This window comes from Crocodylus porosus, unplaced genomic scaffold (genome assembly GCF_001723895.1).
Source record: "Crocodylus porosus isolate Cpor-Errol unplaced genomic scaffold, CroPor_comp1, whole genome shotgun sequence".
Lineage (NCBI taxonomy): Eukaryota > Metazoa > Chordata > Crocodylia > Crocodylidae > Crocodylus > Crocodylus porosus.
This window is the reverse complement of record NW_017728909.1, coordinates 52,956,832-52,978,451: the sequence shown is the minus strand read 5'-3', so window position 1 is coordinate 52,978,451 and position 21,620 is coordinate 52,956,832. Positions and strand designations below refer to the sequence as shown.

The 21,620-nt window shown below is 41.2% G+C and overlaps 1 protein-coding gene across 1 annotated transcript in view; it reads right to left on the bottom strand.

The window, feature by feature from the left end:
* Window positions 1-1,676: 1,676 nt before the first annotated feature.
* The window catches only part of CKMT2 (creatine kinase, mitochondrial 2), a 35,538-nt gene continuing 15,594 nt past the window's right edge, over window positions 1,677-21,620 (bottom strand). Inside the window, exons 2-10 of the mRNA XM_019532313.1 lie at window positions 21,027-21,193; window positions 19,912-20,110; window positions 18,143-18,238; window positions 17,487-17,708; window positions 12,824-12,909; window positions 10,002-10,125; window positions 6,907-7,041; window positions 6,074-6,199; window positions 1,677-1,921 (exon numbers count right to left, since the gene is read on the bottom strand). Coding sequence (XP_019387858.1) covers window positions 1,802-1,921; window positions 6,074-6,199; window positions 6,907-7,041; window positions 10,002-10,125; window positions 12,824-12,909; window positions 17,487-17,708; window positions 18,143-18,238; window positions 19,912-20,110; window positions 21,027-21,175 — 1,257 coding nt within the window. The 5' untranslated portion in view covers window positions 21,176-21,193 and the 3' untranslated portion in view covers window positions 1,677-1,801. The remainder of the gene's footprint in view (window positions 1,922-6,073; window positions 6,200-6,906; window positions 7,042-10,001; window positions 10,126-12,823; window positions 12,910-17,486; window positions 17,709-18,142; window positions 18,239-19,911; window positions 20,111-21,026; window positions 21,194-21,620) is intronic.

Below are 21,620 nucleotides of genomic sequence, written 5' to 3'. Positions count from 1 at the left end.
TAGCAACAGTCTGGAAAAGGGAATTAAATACATTGCTTATATTTGTCAATTATGTTAATTTGAGTGCTGGAATAAACATCATGGAAAGTGAAAAATAATACAAAGGAACTGAAGACTAGAAATGTGGGTAGTAAACAAAATAGAAATGAGCACAGAAAATTTTGAAGTAATTTATACATATGCCGGAAACTACTCCAAAGTAGATCTTTAAGTGGGAGGGAAAAACATGTAACTTAATAAAACAGAAGAAGACATAGGTTAAGCGTAGATGTAGGATAATCATAGTGTTGTGGCATCTCCCAGTCCCATTTCTTGTGATGCTGCAGGAGGAAGAGACTACATCCAAGGCTGCAAGAAATTAATTTAGCTTCTCATTACTTGTAGACATTTGCCATAATCAGTGAAGTCTATGGACATGCTACAAGTAGCTGTAAGCCTTCAATTTAAGCATCTCCTAACATGTACTAACCTTAATAGGTTACTACATTCCAATTATTTGCAACTATTGCAAGTCAACATATTACAAGGCCCTTGGGCTAGGTGGTACTGTGCAGCCAGGGTTAGGCAATGATGAAGTTAGGAGAGCAGCAGGAAGAATCAATGAAAAGGGAAAATTGTGATTCTTCATAGGAAAAAAACAAGTCTTAATTCTTCATTCACCAATGAAAAAAGGGATTTCAGAAGTGACATGTACTTATAAAAAATGTGTACTGCTGTCACTCTATCCAGCCTCTAACTCCACAGAAACAAGTACAGGATATTTGCCAGTGGGAGATTTCTCCAGTAGGTGTTCATGTTTTGAATGTGTTTATAATGAAACTCTGACAATGTTCACAGTTCGCACCAAGCTCTGTCCATCACACTGAATGTTCATTTCTTAAGGCTTTTCTCTGTAAATACAGAATTATACTCTCTAGAGAAATTCTTCTTGAACAGAGTTAAAAACATTTTGATCTCACCCAGCTGAACTTGGCGAGAGGTTCCTGGGGAGAACTGGTGGAGGTCTAAGAACAGAAGAGAAGCAGGCAGGGACAGAATTACACTTGGGTGTCTAAACCCTCTTGGGTACTCCTGAGGACACCCAGGACTGGAGGATGGTGAAGTCAGAGGAGTAGTAGCAGGATTTGTCTGCTGACTTGCTTCTATGCCTGGGAGCTGGATCCAGAGGGCCAGGGAAGGCCAAGGGACAAAGACATAGGAACACAGGGCAAAGGACCATTGGAGAGGCTTGCTTGCTGACTTCTCCAAGCTAGAGCTGAGGGACTGGAAAAGATTGAGGGTTTGTGGACTGTGCAGGAACCTGCCTGCTGACCTGCCCAGAGCAGAGAAGAGACTACTCCCACCTGGAAAGACTTAAGAGTTTCTAATGAGAGCCTGGAAGGGCTGAAGATGTCACTTCTAAGAATGCATGGAGTGGGATAAATTCAGTTTGCATCTGTGTTTTAGAGAGTATCTTCCTGACCTAACATGGTGTCCTCCCTCTCCCCAGCAGGGATGATTCTAGGAAAATCTACAGTGGAATCCTTGAGCAGATGAGAGGGAAAATGATGGAGTGTGCCCCTGCAGTATTGCAGCAGCCATGAGGTGGTGTGACAGATGGGGGATCCTGCCTGTTGACTGATAGATTAAGAATAAGTCTTGTCATCACAAGCAATGACTAACAAACAGTCAATATGTAGACATCAGGTTGTGTTTTATTACACAAGTCATCAGGATCTTATTTATGTACTGATATACAGAGACACTTTTTGTTGGAACAACAGCTACATTTAACATCATTCATTAAACATGAGTACCAAGATCACTTTCTTCCAAACTGGGGCAAAGGTGGTGGCACCTTAATGTCTTGACCTTTTTCCAGCTTCTTCTCACAGTCAATCAGATAACTGACTCCATCAATGACTATCTGGACAAGCTCCACCTTAAATAACAAAAGCAACATTTATATAGATAACACTCTTAAATGAGAGGAGAAGGCTGATGGGTCCTGACAGAAGAGTTAGTAGCCCCAGATAGAGCTGGGACATGGCATAAAAGGGAAGTGGAGCCAGGATGGAAGCACTGGCTACAAGCATAACTTGACCCAGAAGGTTACCTTCATCCATCCACCTCTGTGAGTATGCTGCCCCTTGACCCACTCTTCTCATGGAAAATTTCTACACAATTTGGTAGATAATATTTCTCAGGGTGTTGTGAACTAACATAAAAAGAATGGTGATAAAGAATGGAATTGTAAAGGATAATAAAGATTTTTATCTCTTCTGTAGAGTTCAATAACATGATTTTAAAAAAAAAGTCTCCAAGAAGACTTTTAGGGCTAAATTCTATTCCACCTAATAGGTGTTTAAGTGTACTTAGGCAGCTAAGTGTTATCCTATTCAACCCTGCTTGAGTCCCTGAAAAGCTATTAATACAAAAGATGGGTGTGCCTTCCTCCTCCTCCCTGCTTTTTTCCGGTGTGTAAGATGACGGTGATATATTAATGGATTTTCAACTGCTCAAGCAGGGTGGTACAGAATTGCTATTAGGCAGCTACTTCCACTTAGACATTCAATAAGTAGAATAGGATCTGGCCCTTACTTTTTTTACATATTCATCTTTAGTGGAATATCCTTTCAGTTCCATCCCTATCAAATTCTGTAGGACTTTCTATAACAGACTTCACTTCTGCTTAGCCTCAAAAGATACAAAGCTGAACCAAAATTGGCAATTTGCTCATTTTCCAGTTTATTTTCTCCTTCCTGTTGAATGAATGACTGTTTGTTCAGTTCCTCCTTCCTGTCCCACCCACATATTTTGCTGTTCGTAGATTCCTGGCTGAACATCTTTCTCCTCTACAATCTATGCGAAGAGCTCCTTTGTTCATCAGTGGCAAGGAGTTACTGCCTTCTCAGAGCTAACTGCCTCCTCTCAGTGTGTCACGGTTGGCCCAAATAAACCCAAAATAACCCTCTGTAGTTTTTATCAAGCCAAAATTTGGCCCACTGAGAAGAACATATTTCAAAAAGATCTCTATATACGCCTCCACAAATTCTGCTCCCACATTTTTATGTGAGAGTACAAAAATCAGGTACAAACAAATATGCTTAAATGCAAGTGCTCTCCACACTCCTCTTCGCACCCCCAACCCCGCAAAAATTACATGCACAAAGTTAGTGACTGTAGAAAATAAGTGTTCATGCTCTCAGCCTTTTGGTATGCAAGGACTACCCCCTCCCACACACACACACACATACATGTACTGTGAAACACCTCTGAGGACAATCCTCACTTTTCCCCACTTACTATGTTTTCAGTATCTACTGAAAATGAGTAATTAAAAATAATTGCTTCTTTCATGTCAATGTGAGCAAAGTGGATATTGCTTTTGGCTGAGGTTGTCTTGTAGGTGTAGGAATGAAACATCTTTCAAGTTCTGAAGGAAAGTGAAGGATGACATACCTCCCTAGTTATTAGCACAGGACATTTGGATTTACTCCATGGTTGCAAAATGGAAATCCCCTATATTCTTAATCTTTTCTATTCTTATCCTACCACAATCAGCTGCCTTGATGTAGAAAAAGCTTCCATCGACTGAGTTTTGCTTTTATAGTGATGGTAATAATGTCAAGCCACGTATCCACATTTCTTGGTCTGTGGACCCCATTTAAAACTCTCCAGGTTTTATACCAGGTATAACCCTATTGAATTCAATATTGTTAGTCCTGATATCCAGGTGGGTAAATGAGATCTGAATCAAAGCTAAGGCCAGACCCTATTCCACTTAATAGCACATAAATGGACTTAGATACCTATACATGTGATGCTATTCCACCCTGCTCCAGTCCTTGAAAAACGCAAACATGCCTACTTTTTAACATGCCATCATAGTCTTATGCCTAAGATGCACAAAAGCAGTGAGTAGAAGGAGGACCCACTCACCTTTGGCATTATCTGTTTTTCAAGGTTTCAAGCAGGAAGGGATAGGGTCATGTTTAGGGACCAAACTTCACTTAAGCACCTACAAGATAGAACAGGATATGGCCCCTTGAAGCAGTAACAAAAGCTCAGTTTCTGTGTAGCATGAGACATATGTGTCTGTAGAAGCTCTTTTAATAAGTATAAAGAATAAAAAGGAAGGGACAAGGTAAACCTGGCAGGTGAGAATTTTATGACAACTAGTGGTATGATGGTGTTCCAACTCCCCCGGTATTATTAACTTTAATGCAGCTAGTAAGCGATGTTACTGATTTGTCTTAATCTTCATTAAATGGTTCATTAACAATCTTTAATGACTTGTTTGTTAAAACTGAATGCCCAAGCTAAATCCCATTGCCTCTTTACTGAGACAGTGACTGATTTTTCAAGGGATTTGATTTTACCATAAAGCATTTCAGTGGTTTAACAGTTTATTTTATTGTCTTTTACAGACCAGCTGTGCTGGGAAATCAGAGGTCTGATTCTGCAGCCTCCAGGAGGGAGGGGATTTTATATTAAGTTTGCATTGACCAGTATCTGAAACAAACAAAAACACAAACAACTTTATGTTGCCCCTTTGGGAACATAATGTAGTTCTGCAAACACATTTACCATGTAATGAAATTTATTTTATTTTGTGCTGGAAAATATATGTCCTCTAATAAAACAGTTCTATTCTCTAGTGTTTGTTTGTCTTGTCTTATTTAGATTTATAGTTCTTCAGAGCAGGAACTGTGTCTTTCCTGTGGACTTCATCCTTCAAACATTTATTCCCATTGGCTTCACTGGAGATATCTCCATGACCATGGGTTTGTAGGACTAAACCAACCATTTACAAACCCCTTTGTTAAATAACAATTTAAATATAAATGTTTTATGAACAATATTTCAACATAAAGGACACATCATGTATTTTAACTCTGGTACATTTCATGATCACATATTGATTCTTAAACAATATATCATAGCTCCTTGTTTGCCTATAACAGGTGCTCACTGTGCACATGGCTGACTCTCTCCCAATTTAACCAACAAACATTTAAGCATTTGATCCAAATTGGAATACTGTCAGCTGGTATAACTGAGATTGACCCATCTCACAGTGCCAGTGGAGGAGGGGTCTGTCCTGGGAGGGGACCGATTTGGGTTCAGATCCATGCGCAAAGCAGACAGTGGAGGGAACTGAACTTTGGTTTCCTACAGTGCTCTAACCACCAGCATGTTGCATATAAAGGAGCCCTGGAATCTCGTCCTGAATGCCTGGATTACTTCTGTTTTTAGTCAATGATTGTGCAGTATAATCTGCATTCCCAATCCAGTGAGCATGAACCAGCAACTAGTACTGACTTTTCCTAAGGAGTGCACTCAGCTAGTCTCTGGAGTTGGACTGCTTCTTTAGTGCTGCCCATCTTTCAAATGACTCTTACATTCTTAGCTGAATAGTGAGGCAGATTCAAGAGGACAGTGTTTTCAGCCAGACCACTCTATATAACCAGATGGCTGGGCACTCTTCTAGAAAGTTAGAAATGTGAATTTAATATCCTAAAAAGGGGAGGGTCTAAAACGCAGTTCTCCTACTCCCTGAATGAGTGTTCTGCCCATTATCCTACTAGTCAAAGGTGAGTACTACGAACAGAGCAATGACTGTGTCCATAAGACCCACCGTCAGAAGAGTTCTGGATCCCAAGTGGATAGAGACACCCAGACTTTGAACAGGGACAGGAATTCTGCAATACCTATGCTCAATATTTCCTTCTACCTGGCTCTAAGCTCCTCCCTGATCAGCATCTGGGCTCTCTGGGTTATCCTTTAGAGGCATATAACTTTTCCCTTTTGACTGCATAGGGAGCCTAGATACCTAAGTCTTTTTATTTCATCGCCCTCCCTGAGCAAAATGCCTAATTTTGGGGTGCTGCAAAACCAAAAGAGAGGTGCCTAAGGGACCCATCTGGATTTCGCTTATATAAGTAACTTCACTTCAGGTGAATATTTTCATTGGATCAGATTTTCAACAGATATAAACAGTCATGGCTCCCATGACTTTATTGGAGCTATGATTAACTAAAGCAGCTGAGGATCTTCCCCATCATATTTAAAACTAGGGATAAAAATTTACCTCTGATCTGCCCATACGGTCCATGTTGGAGATATCATACACATCTGCCACAGCTTCTGTATCCACACCGCCAGTGCCACGTTTCTGCAACCTCAGGTTCTCCAGGATCTTTGAAAATCTGGGATCCTAGCATAAGAGATGTGTTTGTACTAATTGCATTTTGGATATTATTTCTTGTATTCACTCCTGGTAATGCCACTATCAGTTGTGTCAATAGTTTCTTCAGAAGGACCAGTAGAAATGAATTGTTTTCTTATATCTTTAATTTACAGCCAATCTTTGTAGTCTGGAGAATAGATAACAAATACTGAAATATGAGGGATAAAAATATGCCCAGTTAATTATATAACTGTTTCTGGGACCTCACAGTTGCACATAATTAGGGACCTACTGAATTAATAGCAGAAGTGGGCTACGCTGCAGCTCGTTTAGTTTTGCAGGTTCCCCCGCATGCCCCACCCCCAATTGAAATCTGGTGCTGTTTTTGCCTCCTGCCACTGACTGGCCAAGGGGGCCTGGTGGCCCCACTGCTTACTGCTGACCAGTGGGGAGGCAAAAACAGGGCCATGCTTAAAACCCTGGTTTTTGCTTCCCTGCCAATCAGGAGGGAGCAGTGGGCCCCCTCTGCCAATCAGTGGTGAGGGGGAGGGGTATGCGGGGGAACATGGAAGAATAAAGGAGCTGCCACATACCCCACTTCCACCATGAATTCAGTAGGTCCCTACATAGAATGCTATCATGTTATTGCTGTGAATTGTCATTTTTTATGTGTTCCTCCTTGAATCAGAGGAGGAGCCAATTGGTGTCACAGGCCTTTTTAATGCTTCACATACCTTGCTGAGCTTTGAAAGTTTAACATGGACTCCTGCACGTAATCCTGTTCCCAGATTGGAGGGACAAGTCAAAACATATCCTAGACGCTCGTTCCACATGAACTCCCAGCCACGTTCTTTAATTAATCTTTCGACCTGCAGATGCAAAAAACAGAGAAAACTGCTGCTGTTTAAAATTCAATGTGAACCTGAAATCTATTATGCCAATTTCTGACTTCAGTTATACTCCTGTATGTCAATAAAATTCTGTAAGTATTCATGTAAGCAGAATTAAATACATAAAACACATAATGTGCACATAAAATCACGTGTAAAATTATGAGTTCTGTGAAAACCTTCACATTAATCTATGTCCATAGTGAACGTTATAAATATTCTTCTGATTCTCCTTTCACTCACGCAGCATTGTCTACTCTTGCCATTTTATCACAACTCTTGCCTTTATCATGTTTGTCTAGGGGCCCTAATTCATTAATTTGTGCAATTCAATGAGAATCTTGACTTTCTTTTAAATTAAATTAAAGCTTCTCTGCTATGTGGAGGCTTAAAACATAAGGCTCAAACACCAAAAAAACAAATAAAAGAACCCAAAGTTTATTACTTGTTTAAAGGTCATGATTTATCAAAACAGTCCAATGATTTTTGGGGGCCTGAGACTTGAATTTTGTACACTTGAGTGTGACAAAACCTAGCTCTCATATAGCATTTTCATTAGAAGATCTCAGAGCACTTTACAAAGGAGACTTACAGTAGCCACATTATCACCTCCATGTTACAACTGAAGAAACTGAGGCACAGGGTGGGGAAATGATTTGTTACGGTCAACCAGCAGGTCAGTAGCCTAACCAAGAATAAAGAACATATGGTCTCTTGAATCCTGGTCCAGTGCTCACTGTGTTCACTCCACTGACTTGTAAATCTGATATGAAAGAAGAATTTGGCCTATGTATTAGTTCTGGCTCATAACACCCCAATATGGTCATTCAGTGTCCTGATTTTCCAGCTATATTAGCTGAGGAACAAACAGGCTAAAGAATCATAAAAAATCATATAAAAGTGGGGTTGGAAGGGACCTCAGGAGGTCATCTAGTCCAACCCCTGGCTCAAAGCAGGACCATCCCCAGTTAGATCATCTCGGCCAAAGCTTTGTCTAGCTGGGTCTTAAAAATCTCCAACGATTGTAGAGCCCACAACCTCTCTGGGTGAGTAACCTGTTCCAGTGCTTTTCTACCCTCAAGTGAAAAAGTTCTTCCTAATATCTAACCTAAACTTCCTTTGCTGCAACTTGAGACCATTGCTCCTTGTTCTGTCATCAGCCACCATCTTCTTTGGAATCCCCCTTCAGGGAGTTGAAGGCTGTTATTAAATCCCCTCTCAGTCTTCCCTTCTGCAGACTAAATAAGCTCAGTTTCTTCAGCCTCTCCACAAAAGTCATGTGCCCCAGCCCCTGAACCATTTTTGTTGCCCTCTGCTGAACTCTCTCCAATTTGTCCACATCCTTTCTGTAGTGGCGGCACCAAAACTGGACACAGTACTCCAGATGTGGCCTCATCAATGCAGAATAGAAAGGAGTAATCACTTCCCTCTATCTGCTGGCAACACTCCTACCAGTATGCCATTAGCTGAAAGGTTTTGCTGAAGTTAACTAGGGAGCCTTTAACATCACCAGCATTACTAGCAGGAACCTGGTCTTTACTTTCTAGTTTTAATTTTCTTCCCTGGGTTGTAAAAGGTCCATGCCTGTGTCACACACAGCAGGAGTTGGTATCTGCTGATGCTACCAGTGACAGTCCCAGAGTCAGCGTTGAACAGATTGAACAGATTGTTGAACAGTGTTGAACGGACCTTGGAACAGATTATAGGAACCATGATTCCTTCTCCCTCTCCTCTATATGATGCATTATATTTCCTTCCCTGCAATGTTGTGCAGTATTTTGTATGCGTCTAATAAGAATACTGGCCTGATGCTATTTAGAGGGGAAGAGAGGCAACAAAAGTATCTCAAAAGACACTTCTGTGTTCCCCCAATCCCAAAGCTCTGAGGCTGAGTCAGTTCCCCATACAAGCTAAAACAGCCTTCCACCCAGTTTCCTGTGGCTCTAGAGGTGCCCAGGCTATCCCTTCTTTTTCTGATCATGTCTCAACCTGGGCTAATAGCCTGTGACGAGGACAGAAACAGAGTTGCTATATCTGCTTGGCACAGAGTAGGGATTCACTATGCCAGAGGAATCTCTAGGAAGCAGTGGTGGAGGTTTGGCAGTGCTGGAAGGGGAAAAAGCATTTGTAGCAGACCTGATACATGCAACATTTAAGACACAGGCAGCACACATAGGTTTTATCCATCCCCCAGCAGGGGAATCCCAGCGTGTTCTGGGAAACTGTACAACTACATGTGTGCCCAGCTGGGGCAGCATGTAGAGTTTTTAACCTAATTTCTGTACATAAGAATCCCAAGACTAGGCTGTTGCAGCCTGATCCCAGGGTTCCTGTGCACCGGGAGATGTGCTACCCATCTTGGGCCAGGGACTGGACTAGGATCAGTTCCAGAGTCTGGTCCAGTCCCATGCCCTGACAATCAGCTGGCTGTGGACATCCTGGTTTCAACTTGTTGGTATAGGGGGAGTCCGGGATTATGATCCCAGGTGCACCACGCACTGGCAAGTAAGGAATGATTTGAGATCTAATCTCCAGTAACAAAATCATGTGTCCTGCCATGCACATGTGGTGGATCCCATCACACCTTAAAATGAACATCTGTCAGGGGCTGAACTTCTAGGAAGCCTCAAGTTAGATGAACTAATCTTGGCCCTGCACAGGGCATGACACCATCTGAGATCTCCTAGAATGGAGTAGTGGTCTGGCATGTCCTCTGCCTCTGGCCATGTCCATGTTATGGCCACCTAGGAGATGGGTTGGAGTCCTTTATGTCCCAGTTTATGGCCCTATTTCTCATCTAAAAGGGTTGCTGCATGGGGTGCCATTAGGAGTGATACTTTTCATAAAGAGAGGTGAGCTGAGTGTTAGTCAAAGCAAGCATCTTAGTTCCTAAGAAACAGGAATAATAAAAGCGCATCTTAACCTTATAGAGTTATTACCTCTTTTAAACCACGGCAAAATCTCTCAAACACCCTTTTCATATTACCACCCTTTTCCATGGAGATCACCCGGGTATGGTCCTCTTCATTAATCCAGATAAGAAATGTCTTGTCGTGGTTATGCCTGGGTAAGAGAGAAAGAATGGTATCTTTAAGAGTGGAATAAAGCTTCAAAATTAATTCTCAGCATTCTCCATTTTATTCCAACCCCTTCCTTTACTGCCTCCTAATCTTTCATGATTGTCCATAGGGATAAGTACTTCAAAATAACATTACTAGGTAGGATTAAGAATGAAAGCTACTGAGGCCTTTCATATTTTATTCTCCTATCCAGAAGGAATACCGTCCTTCAAGTTCCTTAGTTCTCAGTGGCAGGAGCACTCTGCTGTGATCACATTGGTAGTGTACTGATGCTGCATTAGAAAGTACATTTTGTCTTCTAGCAAGAACACATCACGAGGCACATGCTGCTAAGGAAACAAGGAAAGGGAGAAGCTGAGCACTGGTGCTTTAGTCAGCAAGGAAGGTATTCACTGAACTTCGAGCGTTCTGAGGTGAGAAAAACCTGTTTGCACACTGTTGGAGCCTGGCAACCTGACCATATTTAATTGTATCCTCTTCTAAATCAAATCACAGTGCCCTTTATGTCACTTGGTAGCACAGGACTGGTACATAAATCAAATTATAAATTGGGAGAAGGCAGCTAAGTGTTGCTCCAAGACAGTACATTAATAGCAGATGTTATCTTGTCAATCAAGATAAATGTGGCCAGAGACAAGACATTCACTGCAAATTGATCAGTTATGAGCAGGCTTTCAAAGTGTCAGGTAGGCACTGCAGGTTTTTTGTATTGGCTTTTTTCTGCTTTCTCCGTCTTTGTATTGTAGTTTTCTTGAATAAGATAAAAGGTGACTAGGAAGGTAAGATTTGTTCATACGGCCGAGCAGTATGTCATACCAGGGCAGCAGCATAGTGGGTCTTCTCTAGGAATTAAAATTCATAGAGGGCCTCACTTTCAGCCTGACTTTCACCACAATTCCCATTTGGCACTTGAATGCTGTAATTGCAAATGCATATGAAAATATGATCTAGCAGGTCTTTGGGGTGTAATTAGAAACACCTAGATGTTGAATTAACTGATTTGCAGTCACTACCACTTAAAGTGAGATTTTCAATGGTGATAATGTTACTTTTGCTCATGTTGAATTACATAGGAGTTTTACCATTTACTTGAATGAGGTTATATTGAGTACTATTGAAAATCACACCCTTAGGATGAAATCTTTGCCCTTTTGAAATCGATGAGAGCTTTGCTGTTTACTTTGATGATGCCTAAGTTTCACACTTAGACTTCTGAATTACTTAAATTGTACTGACATATAATTTTACCCTCAACTATTTGCCTCTACAAATCAGGATACAATAAGGAAAATCAAGGACTTAGACAGATATTGGCATTGTACCAGTGTAAAAGGGTATCAGACAAATGGAATAAACCCTTAAACCATGGTAACTTCCCACCGTTATTCATGAAACAATTGGGAGTAAACTTCTCCTGGTCTGATTTACAACAGTTTAGGTTCACCTATCTGCATCCATCAAATGTTAGGCATTTACCTGCTCCCCCACTGCGGAGGGGCAGACCCAACTAACTCATAGCCACCTACTGTGCAATCTATCTCAGGATAGCTCTCCATCTCTCCATTCCCGATCCTAGTGTAATTTACAACAGTATGTCCAAATGATGTAGATCACACTTGGGAGGTGTTTTTCTGTCCAGGGTCCAAGTTTGAATATCTGGCTCTTAGTGTCACTTTCCAGAAGGTTATTTTTTCATATAAATGATATTTCATGCAAAACCAGATCTGGTTTATCCAGGTGATCCCCTGGTGATACATAAGCCCTTTGCTAACTTCTGGGCAGTTCATAAAATCTAAGTATCCAGTTCCTTATCTACAATGTTTCCAGAAGTAACTCTGGAATGGATTTTATTGGGCACTACAAATCTAGTCCAAAGCCTGCTGAAAATCAAAGACTGCTCAAGACTGAGGCAGATTTTGGAGCAGGCCCCACAGTGGTTAAATGAAAAGAAGGCTTAACTAGTCACAGTAATTCTGGGGATGTTGCCAAATAGCATATAATCTGGCCCACATATTTTTTTCCTTGCCACACAAGCTTGGAGAAGAGAACTACATTGCCAAAGTTCATTTTGGTTTGTTTGGTTTTTTTACTCGATGCCTAGGAACTGCAGCTTCCAACAAATCCTTAAAAATGGGTCCTAATATGTCTTTTCAATTACAAAATCCAAAATTGTAAAAAAAAAAAAATAGAAAGCAAATGCTTCTATTCTGAAAGCTTCGGTATAGAAAATAATATTGTTAGCAAGAAAATGGAAGAAATTCATTAAAATGGGTCTCATACACTTAATGAGATATAAGAGGACTAATGTGAGGTATCACCACTAAAAGCAGTACCTTTCTGATTGCAATTATAACTCAGTTCCACTGATGTTATTGTTTATCACTGGTAGTTTTCTAGGTCAATTTTTTAATTTATAAAAAAGGCATCAACAGCTAAAAGCCTGAAGCAATACACTTGTTTACATTCCCCTGAGTTCTTGTTGGTAATAGCGATTATTGTACTAATGTAAGTGTCTTGCTTGTTGTGTTGTTCCTTTTTTCTTGAAAAATTAATACAGATAACATTTTTTGCAACTAGCTAAGCAGGCAACCATTGTCAAGGAAAGGCAGCTGCAATGTTAGGGCAAACAAGGAGCCATGGAATAAAATCATTTGCAAGCTTCCACACTTCACATGCCATACCAGATTCCTCTGGCATCTGGCCAGTCACGTGCCATCCCAGCACATGTTAGCAAAGGAGACACTGGCTTATCAAAGAGGAAATGATCCTGGATACCAAAATGAACAACAGAAAGAGACAAAGAAAAAAAGAAGAAGGGAAAAGTAATTGAATTCAGAGAAGTACCACAATTCTATGCTAACATTTAACACTGTCAGAAAGGTCACTAGTACACAAGTAAGGAGCATAAAACTGAAGCTTGGGTCCTCCTTAGCTACTGATTGGAGGTGAGTTTCAGTGGATGGCGGGTCAGTTGCTCTGAGTTCTCAGTGCTGATTTGATGACTCCACGTGTTATAAAGGAGAATGCTGGTTGGAATGCAGGGGTGATTTTAGAGGTTAGTAACCATCACCAGAAAGAAAGATGTGGAAAATGATTTTCCGCAGTAAATTAATGTACATTATTGTGTGTGAGGATGTGTATCTGTTCACAGCCTGTACAGAGAGAGCGAGCAGGGTCAAAAAGTGCCAAAATATCAGTGCTTGGTTTTCTTAAGCTCATACTTTTAGCAAATCCTTTTAAGTAGGAATAATGCTTGAAATTAAAATAGCACTTGGCTTGACCTTGGCTTGGTACTGCAAAGTCATCCTATTCCTCAACAGATATTCTATTTCTGCTGCAGTACATGTGGCATTGGACAGCACTGTTTGTGATACCTTGTTACAAAAGCCCCAGTCTCAATCATATGATTCTTCCTACTGAAATGGTCTTAGCCCTTTTAGCCCCATGCAGCTATTTGATTTTTCACATTTGTCCTTGAAAATTATGAATGAATTTATTTTGCTCTTATATCTTATCATCAGGCTGAATTCTGACTTTAAAAAAAACTTATCCAGGGTCTAATTTAGGTTCAAGAGGGAGCATTCAAGACATTCAAGACAGGGTTATAAGCCTCATTCATTTCTCCATTGAAAACTTCAGTCTGCAATCCAGTGGCATGATATATATGGACTGACCCCTGTGCTGGGGCAGCCCCTGCATGAATCTATACCGAAATGACAGCAAAGTGAAAACTTGGACAGACAACTAAGGAGGAATATAAAAGCCTTGCTTGGGCATGCAGGGGTGAAGTCACGAAGGTCAAAGCACAATTGAAGTTGCCCCTAGTAAGGGATGTGAAGGGTAACAAGAAGGGTTTCTACAAGTATGTTAGTAACAAAAGAAAGATCAGGGAAAGTGTGGGCCCCTTACTGAATGGGAGAGGCAACCTAGTGACAGATGATGCACAAAAGGCTGAAGTATGCCTTTTTCACCTCAGTCTTCATAAATTAAGTCAGCTCCCAGACTACTGCACCTGGCAGCACAGTTTGGGGAGGAGGTGAGCAGCCAACTGTGGCAAAAGAACAGGTTAGGGACCATTTAAAAAGCTGGGCATATACAAGTCCAGGTGAGATGTACCCAAGGGTGCTGAGGGAGTTGGGTGATGTGACTGCAGAACCACTGTCCATCATTAAAAACACATGGTGATTGGGAGAGGTCCTGGACAATTGGAAAGGGGCAAATGTAGTGCCCATATTTAAGAAAAGGATGAAGGGAACTACAGACTGGTCAGTCCCCGTCCCCCCCCAATTCCCTGGAAAAATCATGGAGCAGATCCATCCCTTTCTAAGCGCTTGGAGGAGAAGGTGATTAGGTGCAGTCAGCATGGATTCACCAAGGGCAAGTCATGCCTGACCAACCTGATTGCCTTCTATGATGAGATGGCTGGTTCTGTGGATACAGGGAGACCAGTAGATATGGTATACCTTGACTTCAGCAAGGCTTGTGATACAGTCTCCCATAACATTCTCGCAGATAAGCTAAGGAAATACAGGTTGAATGAATGGACTGTAAGGTAGATAGAAAACTGATTGGATCATCAGGATCAGAGGGTAGTAGTCAGTGGCTTGACATCTAGTTGGCAGCCAGTATCAAGTAGGGTGCCCCGAGAGTCAGTCCCGGGGCTGGTTTTGTTCAATATTTTCATCAATGACCTGGAAGATGGCACACAGCATACCCACAGCAAGTTTGCAGATGACACCAAGCTGGGGGAAATAGTAGATAAGCTAGAAGGTAAGGCTAGGATTCAGAAAGACCTGAACAGATTGTACCAAAATAAATCTCATGAGGTTCAATAAGGACACGTGCAAAGTCCTGCACTTAGGACGGAACAAACCCATGCACCAGTACAGGCTGGGGGCTGACTAGCTAGGCAGCAGCTCTGCAGAAAAGGACCTGGGGTTTACAGTGGACAATCAGCTAAATATGAGATAACAGTGTGCCCCTGTTGCCAAGAAGGCTAATAGCATGTATGGCTGCATTAGTAGGAGTGTTGCCAGCAGACTGAGGGAAGTGATTATTCACTTCTATTCACCACTGGTGAAGCCACATCTGGAGTACTGTGTCCATTTTTGGGCCCCCAGTTCAGACAGGATGTGGACAAATAGGAGAGAGTCCAGTGGAGGGCAACAAAATTGGTTAGGAGCCTGGGGCACATAACTTATAAGGAGAGGCTGAGGGAACTGGATTTACTTAATCTGAAGAAGAGAAGACAGAGGGGGGATTTAATAACAGCCTTCAACTACCTGAAAGGTGGTTCCAGGGAGGATGGAGCTAGACTGTTCTCAGTGATGACAGATGACAGAACAAGGAGCAATGGTTTCAAGTTGCAGCAAGGGAAGTTTAAGTTAGATGTTGGCAAAAATGTTCTCACTAGGAGGGTTTTAAAACCCTAGAATAGAATACCCAGAGAGGCTGTGGTCTCTCCATCCTCGGAGATGTTTAAGACTTGGCTAGACAAAGCCTTGGCTGGGATGATCTAGTTGGGGATGGTCCTGGTTTAAGCAGAGGGTTGGACTAGATGACTTCCTGAGGTCCCTTCCACCCTCATGTTCTATGATTCTGTGAAGGGATAGTGACCAATCTGTGCATATTACATTGCAGTTAGGGCCTTAGTATATTTGTATCTTAATCACATGCATTAGATGAAGGATGAAACTGTGTTTCCATTACATCAGAACAATGAGAGAGTGGGTTCCTTCTGTATTTTCTTTGTTTCTCCTAGTGCCACCAGTTTCTTCTGTTAGCACCAGAGAAAAGACTGCACCAGCACACTTCTTTGCTTAAGTTCAGTAGAAAACCTCCTCCTTTTACCAGGGAGTGGTTGGAGGCTATTGAAGATCCATAGACAAATAGGACTGAAAGGCTCCTCAGGAGGTTGCCTAGTTCAGTCCATTGCTAAAGGCAGCATCGTCCCCATTCATCTTCCTTTCCATGCCTGGGATCCAATCCTGTGAAAATAGAACGTCTTCTGTTCTATATAGTAAGTGCCCTCAACAATCATTAACTTCAGTGGGGGAGCTGAGGGAGCCCATCAGAAAGCCCTTAACACTTTGAAGACTTCAGAGCCTGAAGAACTGAAGGTCATGGAGGGTCAGTTTTGGAGGCTCTGAGGCTTGCAGTTTGTGGTAATGTAAACTAATGGTTTAATAAACAAAGAGCCAAGTCCCTGCTTCAGGTCAGATCAATCTGATAAGCAATGTAGGAATTGTTGTGTTCTCCATTTCCCATTTTGACCCGGGCCTTTGGAGGAGCAGCTCATTCACTTACTGATTGAATAGTCAATCAATGTCTTTTTCATAAATACAATTTACAATTTACATAAAAACTCATAGCTCATTATTTAGGTTTCTGCTAATTAAACAGTCCATTTTGACTGAATATGTCTGTGATACCTAGGTCTAGTATTAATGGTAATTATATGTCTTTTACATAATATATTAGTTGTGGTTACAAAGTAACGTGCCTTGAATAGAGCTGAGAGATCAGAACAATTCATTGGGACTTGAAGAAATCTGTACCTAAAGAATTTTCTAAAATCCTATGGATTATCTTGTAGACAGTTATAGCTTTTAAAGTTTATTAAGAAAGATCCTATTATGGATTTTTCAAGTTAGTCACCCATTGTTAAGGTCTTTTTTTCCAGTAATGCACTTAGAAACGTATACATCTCAAATGTCTGACTCAGCAGTTTGGCAATACATTGACAGAAATCCACAACTAGAATCTTTGTTCACTATGCTTTTAACACTGAAAACCATCAGCATGGGCCTGATTCTGCAAATCTTTAGGCATGTGTAACAGTGTCTGGGATTGAGGCATATTTGGGTTGCATAAAGTTTGTTCCTATCGCTAGTCAGGGAAATTAAAGTGGTACGTACTTTGTAAATATTAATCAGGCATTCAACTAAGAAAATATTGATTCTGTGCACCAATTTATGCTTAAACAGGAAAATATGAGATCCTAGATTTCCTTTAGCAATTGGATAAGATGACAGCAGTATCCATTTAACATATTTAATATTTATTTTTAATAATCAAATGTTGATGTTTAATAATTTGGCACAGAAAGTAATTCCTGTATTATAACTCTAGGTTTAAAAGTTTAGGACAAAGCTACTTTTTTTCCAAGTTATTAAAATTCATGACAATTGAAATTTCTAACAGAAATTACAGTAGATAGGGTTACTGCTGTCATTATCCTCGTTATTTAAGCAGCAAAATATATACAAAAGAGAAAGATTGGGATAAAAATAAATGAGAACAAATGAAGATGCCCTAAGTACCCAGGTTGTGTGGTCTTCTTACATCAATAAGTTGCTGTTGATCCTTCTCAGACATATCGGTCAGGCTATAGTATTTTCCAGCAAGGTCTCCTTTCAGCCCAGCCAGCGCAGTGACCACAACATTTTCTACTTCTCTCCTCTCTGCCCGCGAACAAGCTGGGGGAAGGCTGAGACCTCGGATACTGCGACCAGTACGTACACGTGATGATAGGACATAGCGCTCATCAAAGTTGCCCTGGGTGATCTGACAAAAGAATAAAAAATCTTCATACAGTATCCCATTTTACATACAGTCATTTTAACATGTACATAATGGATATCGTTCTTACATTCACTACAGTCAGGTCATCATACGTGATCTGGATATTCTACTTAGAAATATTTTAAAGAGGGTCTAAATTCTATAGAGGCCTTATCAACCTTTCAGGTTCTAGGAGACTACATGGAGATGCAATGCATAAGGGACAAAATCAGGTATGGCCTAACCTGGTCAGGCTCCTGGCTGGGTGTGCTATGTCAGTAGCTGGGCAGTGAAGCACTACCATTTCCAGCCATTGTGACATCACAGTTCTGTTTTCCATAAGCTTATTTTCTTTGGAAATGGGAACTTGAACCATTAAACTCAATACGCTAGTTCTAGGAAGCTGAATAATAAAAGATTCAAAAGCATATTCCTACCTTGGATGCATCCAGGTCTGTGTGGTGCTTCATTATACTTGGATCATAGCCATTATGTCTCACTTTAATTACTGGGTCAAAAAGCTCAGCAAACATCTGTGGAGTTAACGGAGCATTAGTTCAGTTTTGGGTATGCACTGTGGTTTTCTGGTTCCCTGTAGTGGCTGGACAACATTGAGTTTTATGAGTTTGGTCCAGCCTTTGAGCTCCCAAAGAGGAGAGAGTCTTTAGCTCAAGCAAGGAAGACTCCTAGTTTGAGACCTAAATTTCCCTTGCCGAGTAAAGTAAAAAGGTGACTAGGAAGCCAATTGTAGGTTCTGAAGAGAAAGTAAGGAAGAAGAATTCTTGTGTTCTGAGCTAAAGTTAAACCAACTGCAATGACATAGGCTTCACCAAGGTCCAAAGCTTACAGGTACAGCCTGTCCTAAAGACTATACGGCTACGGAGGTTTAGATAGGACTACTGTATGTGGGTGCATCTACATGTTGCCATATGGCGACATTGCTATGGTACCATGCTTTAATACGTTTTGGAAGTATTAAAGCACAACACAGCATGGGCAGTTACTGCACTGTGTGCATGGCACATGGGTGGATTTCACCAATATGTCATCACAGCAGTGCACTATACCCGGGAGTGTGCTGCTATGGCAACATAGCTGGCAATCACAGGTAAACACACGAGCACTATGTCGCCATAGGGCGATGTGTAGATGTGCCCTGTGAGCTGAAAACATCCCTTTGGAATACAGTGCAGACACAACCAGTGGGGGCATCTACACTGCCCCTAGACAGCACTAGGGTATACCACAAATAGATGTCATATAGCTACCCGTAATGAGGAACAGAATGCACCCCAAAAAGCCTATCTGAGCCAGTGAGCTAATGGCACATACCAATAAGGGCAGAAGCATTTCATCTTTTCAGATGTAGCCCTGGTGAAGCAAGCAGTCATATTTCACTATGGAGACGGTCTAAATATGCCCAAGGTACTACTAAAGTTTAATTCTACAAATCCTTTCTACAGCCAGTTCCTGCTCAAGACCAAGTGAAACAGAGTCATCTGTATCATAAACACATTATTAGCAAGCCAGCATTGGGGATGTTTGATGTTACTTTGAAGAGAATAAATAATAGAAGAGAAGCTTCCAATGCTCTATAGGCAGGAGTAAGATGACTGTAGTGTTAAATAACACAGAAGGTGTTATAACAACAGGCCTCTTCTGCCTAGTTCTTGTTCTCCTATTTCAAAATTAAAATCAATTTATCTATCCTAGTCCAATGCAATATCTTTGATATTTTTCATGTCTATGTAGCCATAAAATCTAGCTGTCAAGCATCCCACATCTTTCAGAAGAAATGTTTTTCTTGTTTCTACTATCTTTTTGTTTACAATATAATTTCCACATCAGCTTGCTTGGATGGCTAGGATTCACAGGCTTGCCACAAACTAACTTTTACAGCAGGAGGGAGTGCAGTTGTGGGAGGCAAATAAAATATTGTTCCTGTGAGGCTACACTTCATTGCATTTGATAACTTTATTGCATTTGATACCTTTATAGACGGTTGCTTTAGTGATGTTTCTTTTTCATTGCATGTCCTGCTGTAATTTCCCCCAAAGATGAGAGAAAATACCAGTATTATCCATATGGCTTGCATTTTATATATCATCTGGTGTGCATTCAAGCATGCACATCTGACAAAGGATATGCATCCTAACAAACTTTTAGGAAGTATAATAACTGAACATCACAGTAAATAACATTTTACCTCATATGACTCTTCATCACCAGCGACCATACCCACAGTTTTAATGAAAGGATGGCCAGGATTGTCAACCCCAGTTTGGATACACTGGTCCAAGGTATAACCATTGGGAGTCATCTTGTCCCTTAGTTTTGCATAAATTGCTGGTGTGAGACATTCAGCCATACAGTTGTTATGTTTGCGGAGATCAGGATAGTCTGCACTAAGGGATGAGAAAAACAAATGCACTTAACATGGTAATATTAAACAGTAATCCATGGGTCTGTTCTCAGACTACAGCAACTCAGATGGAGAGGGGATGGCATGAGTGCAACATGTGGGCTACTTGTTTCCTTCTCTTAAGCTAAAATGTGTCATTTTGCTGTACATGAGTTGGTATTTTTCTGCAGCGGCTCAGGAGGGTCATGGAAATTATCAGAGTTTGATATGTGATCTGTTTCTGGCCAAGCATAGAGGTGAAGTTTAGAAAGAACACAAGTGCACTACTGTCACTAAGGAACCCCACAGCTAAAATCACAGAACTGAAAGGACTTGCCTACATGGAGTTGCTCAGGAAAATTAATCTAAATTAACTTTTAAAGTGAAATGTTAACCCACATCAAATCCCTTTATAGATATTTCTTCAGAATTAAAGTGGTTTTACTTTAGTTTAATGTAGTTGAGAAATAAATTTGAATGAAGGCTACCATCATTTGCACAGGATTTAGTACATCTTCACTAATTGATTTTAACTTCACAATTTTAGATAATTAAGATTCATTTTCCTGAGTGCCCCCATGTTTGTGGTATTTTGAAGTTGTCTAAAAACAAGATTAATCATCGAAGAGCATGTTGTTGGATCCTGAATCTATTTAAAACCAGGATTACTTGTGGGAGATCATATTCTTGCTTTATCAGTCTGCCAGTCTGTTTCCCATGCTCAGCTCCTTCCCCCATCAAACACACCTCAGACAAACAAAGAGGTGTCATGGGTGGGTCATTGTGGGTTCTGTAACTGCTCTCTTCAGTCCTGATTGGGGAAAATCTCTTCCCTTCTCCTTCCTTATGAGCTACATTCAATAACTACATCAGCTACTGAGGATAAGCACTCACCTGAGATTTTGACCCAAAGTACTTACCTTGGAGGAAAGAGTTTTCGTCTGTCCTGAGCTGCATTCACACTCCGCTGATTCAGTAGATATCCAGTGGTTAAAGCCCCTGTGCTAACTGTTGCAAAGAGCGCAGCAGTTTTGTGGCCAGACAGGAGACGAGAGAATGTGCTAGCCATTCTTCAAGTGTAAAATTTCTAGAAAGCAAAACAATCTGATAGGAAACCATACTTGTGACTAGCCATACATTCAACGCTTGAAAAAAGCTTTAAGGACTTGAACATACAGGGGGCATCTACATGTGTGCCTTACTGCAGTTGACTAATTAGCTCTGCAGTAAAATGTCACTGTCTACATGTGCAATGATATTGGGCTGGAATAAAGTAACTCCACTATAGGATAGTACCGCTTGGCACAGGTACTATCTTATGGTACAGTTATTTAGTGTGCTGCGACGCACAAGTAGACAGTGACTGGGGCTGGGTGGGGCATGAGGGTGCTACAATTTGGGGCTTGCCTGCCATCTGGCCCTGCACTGTAGCACCCTCATGCCCTACCCAGCCCCTCCCTGCAGCATGTTCAGTTGGGGCAGAGCAGCTCTGGGCTAGCAGGCTGATGCCCTGG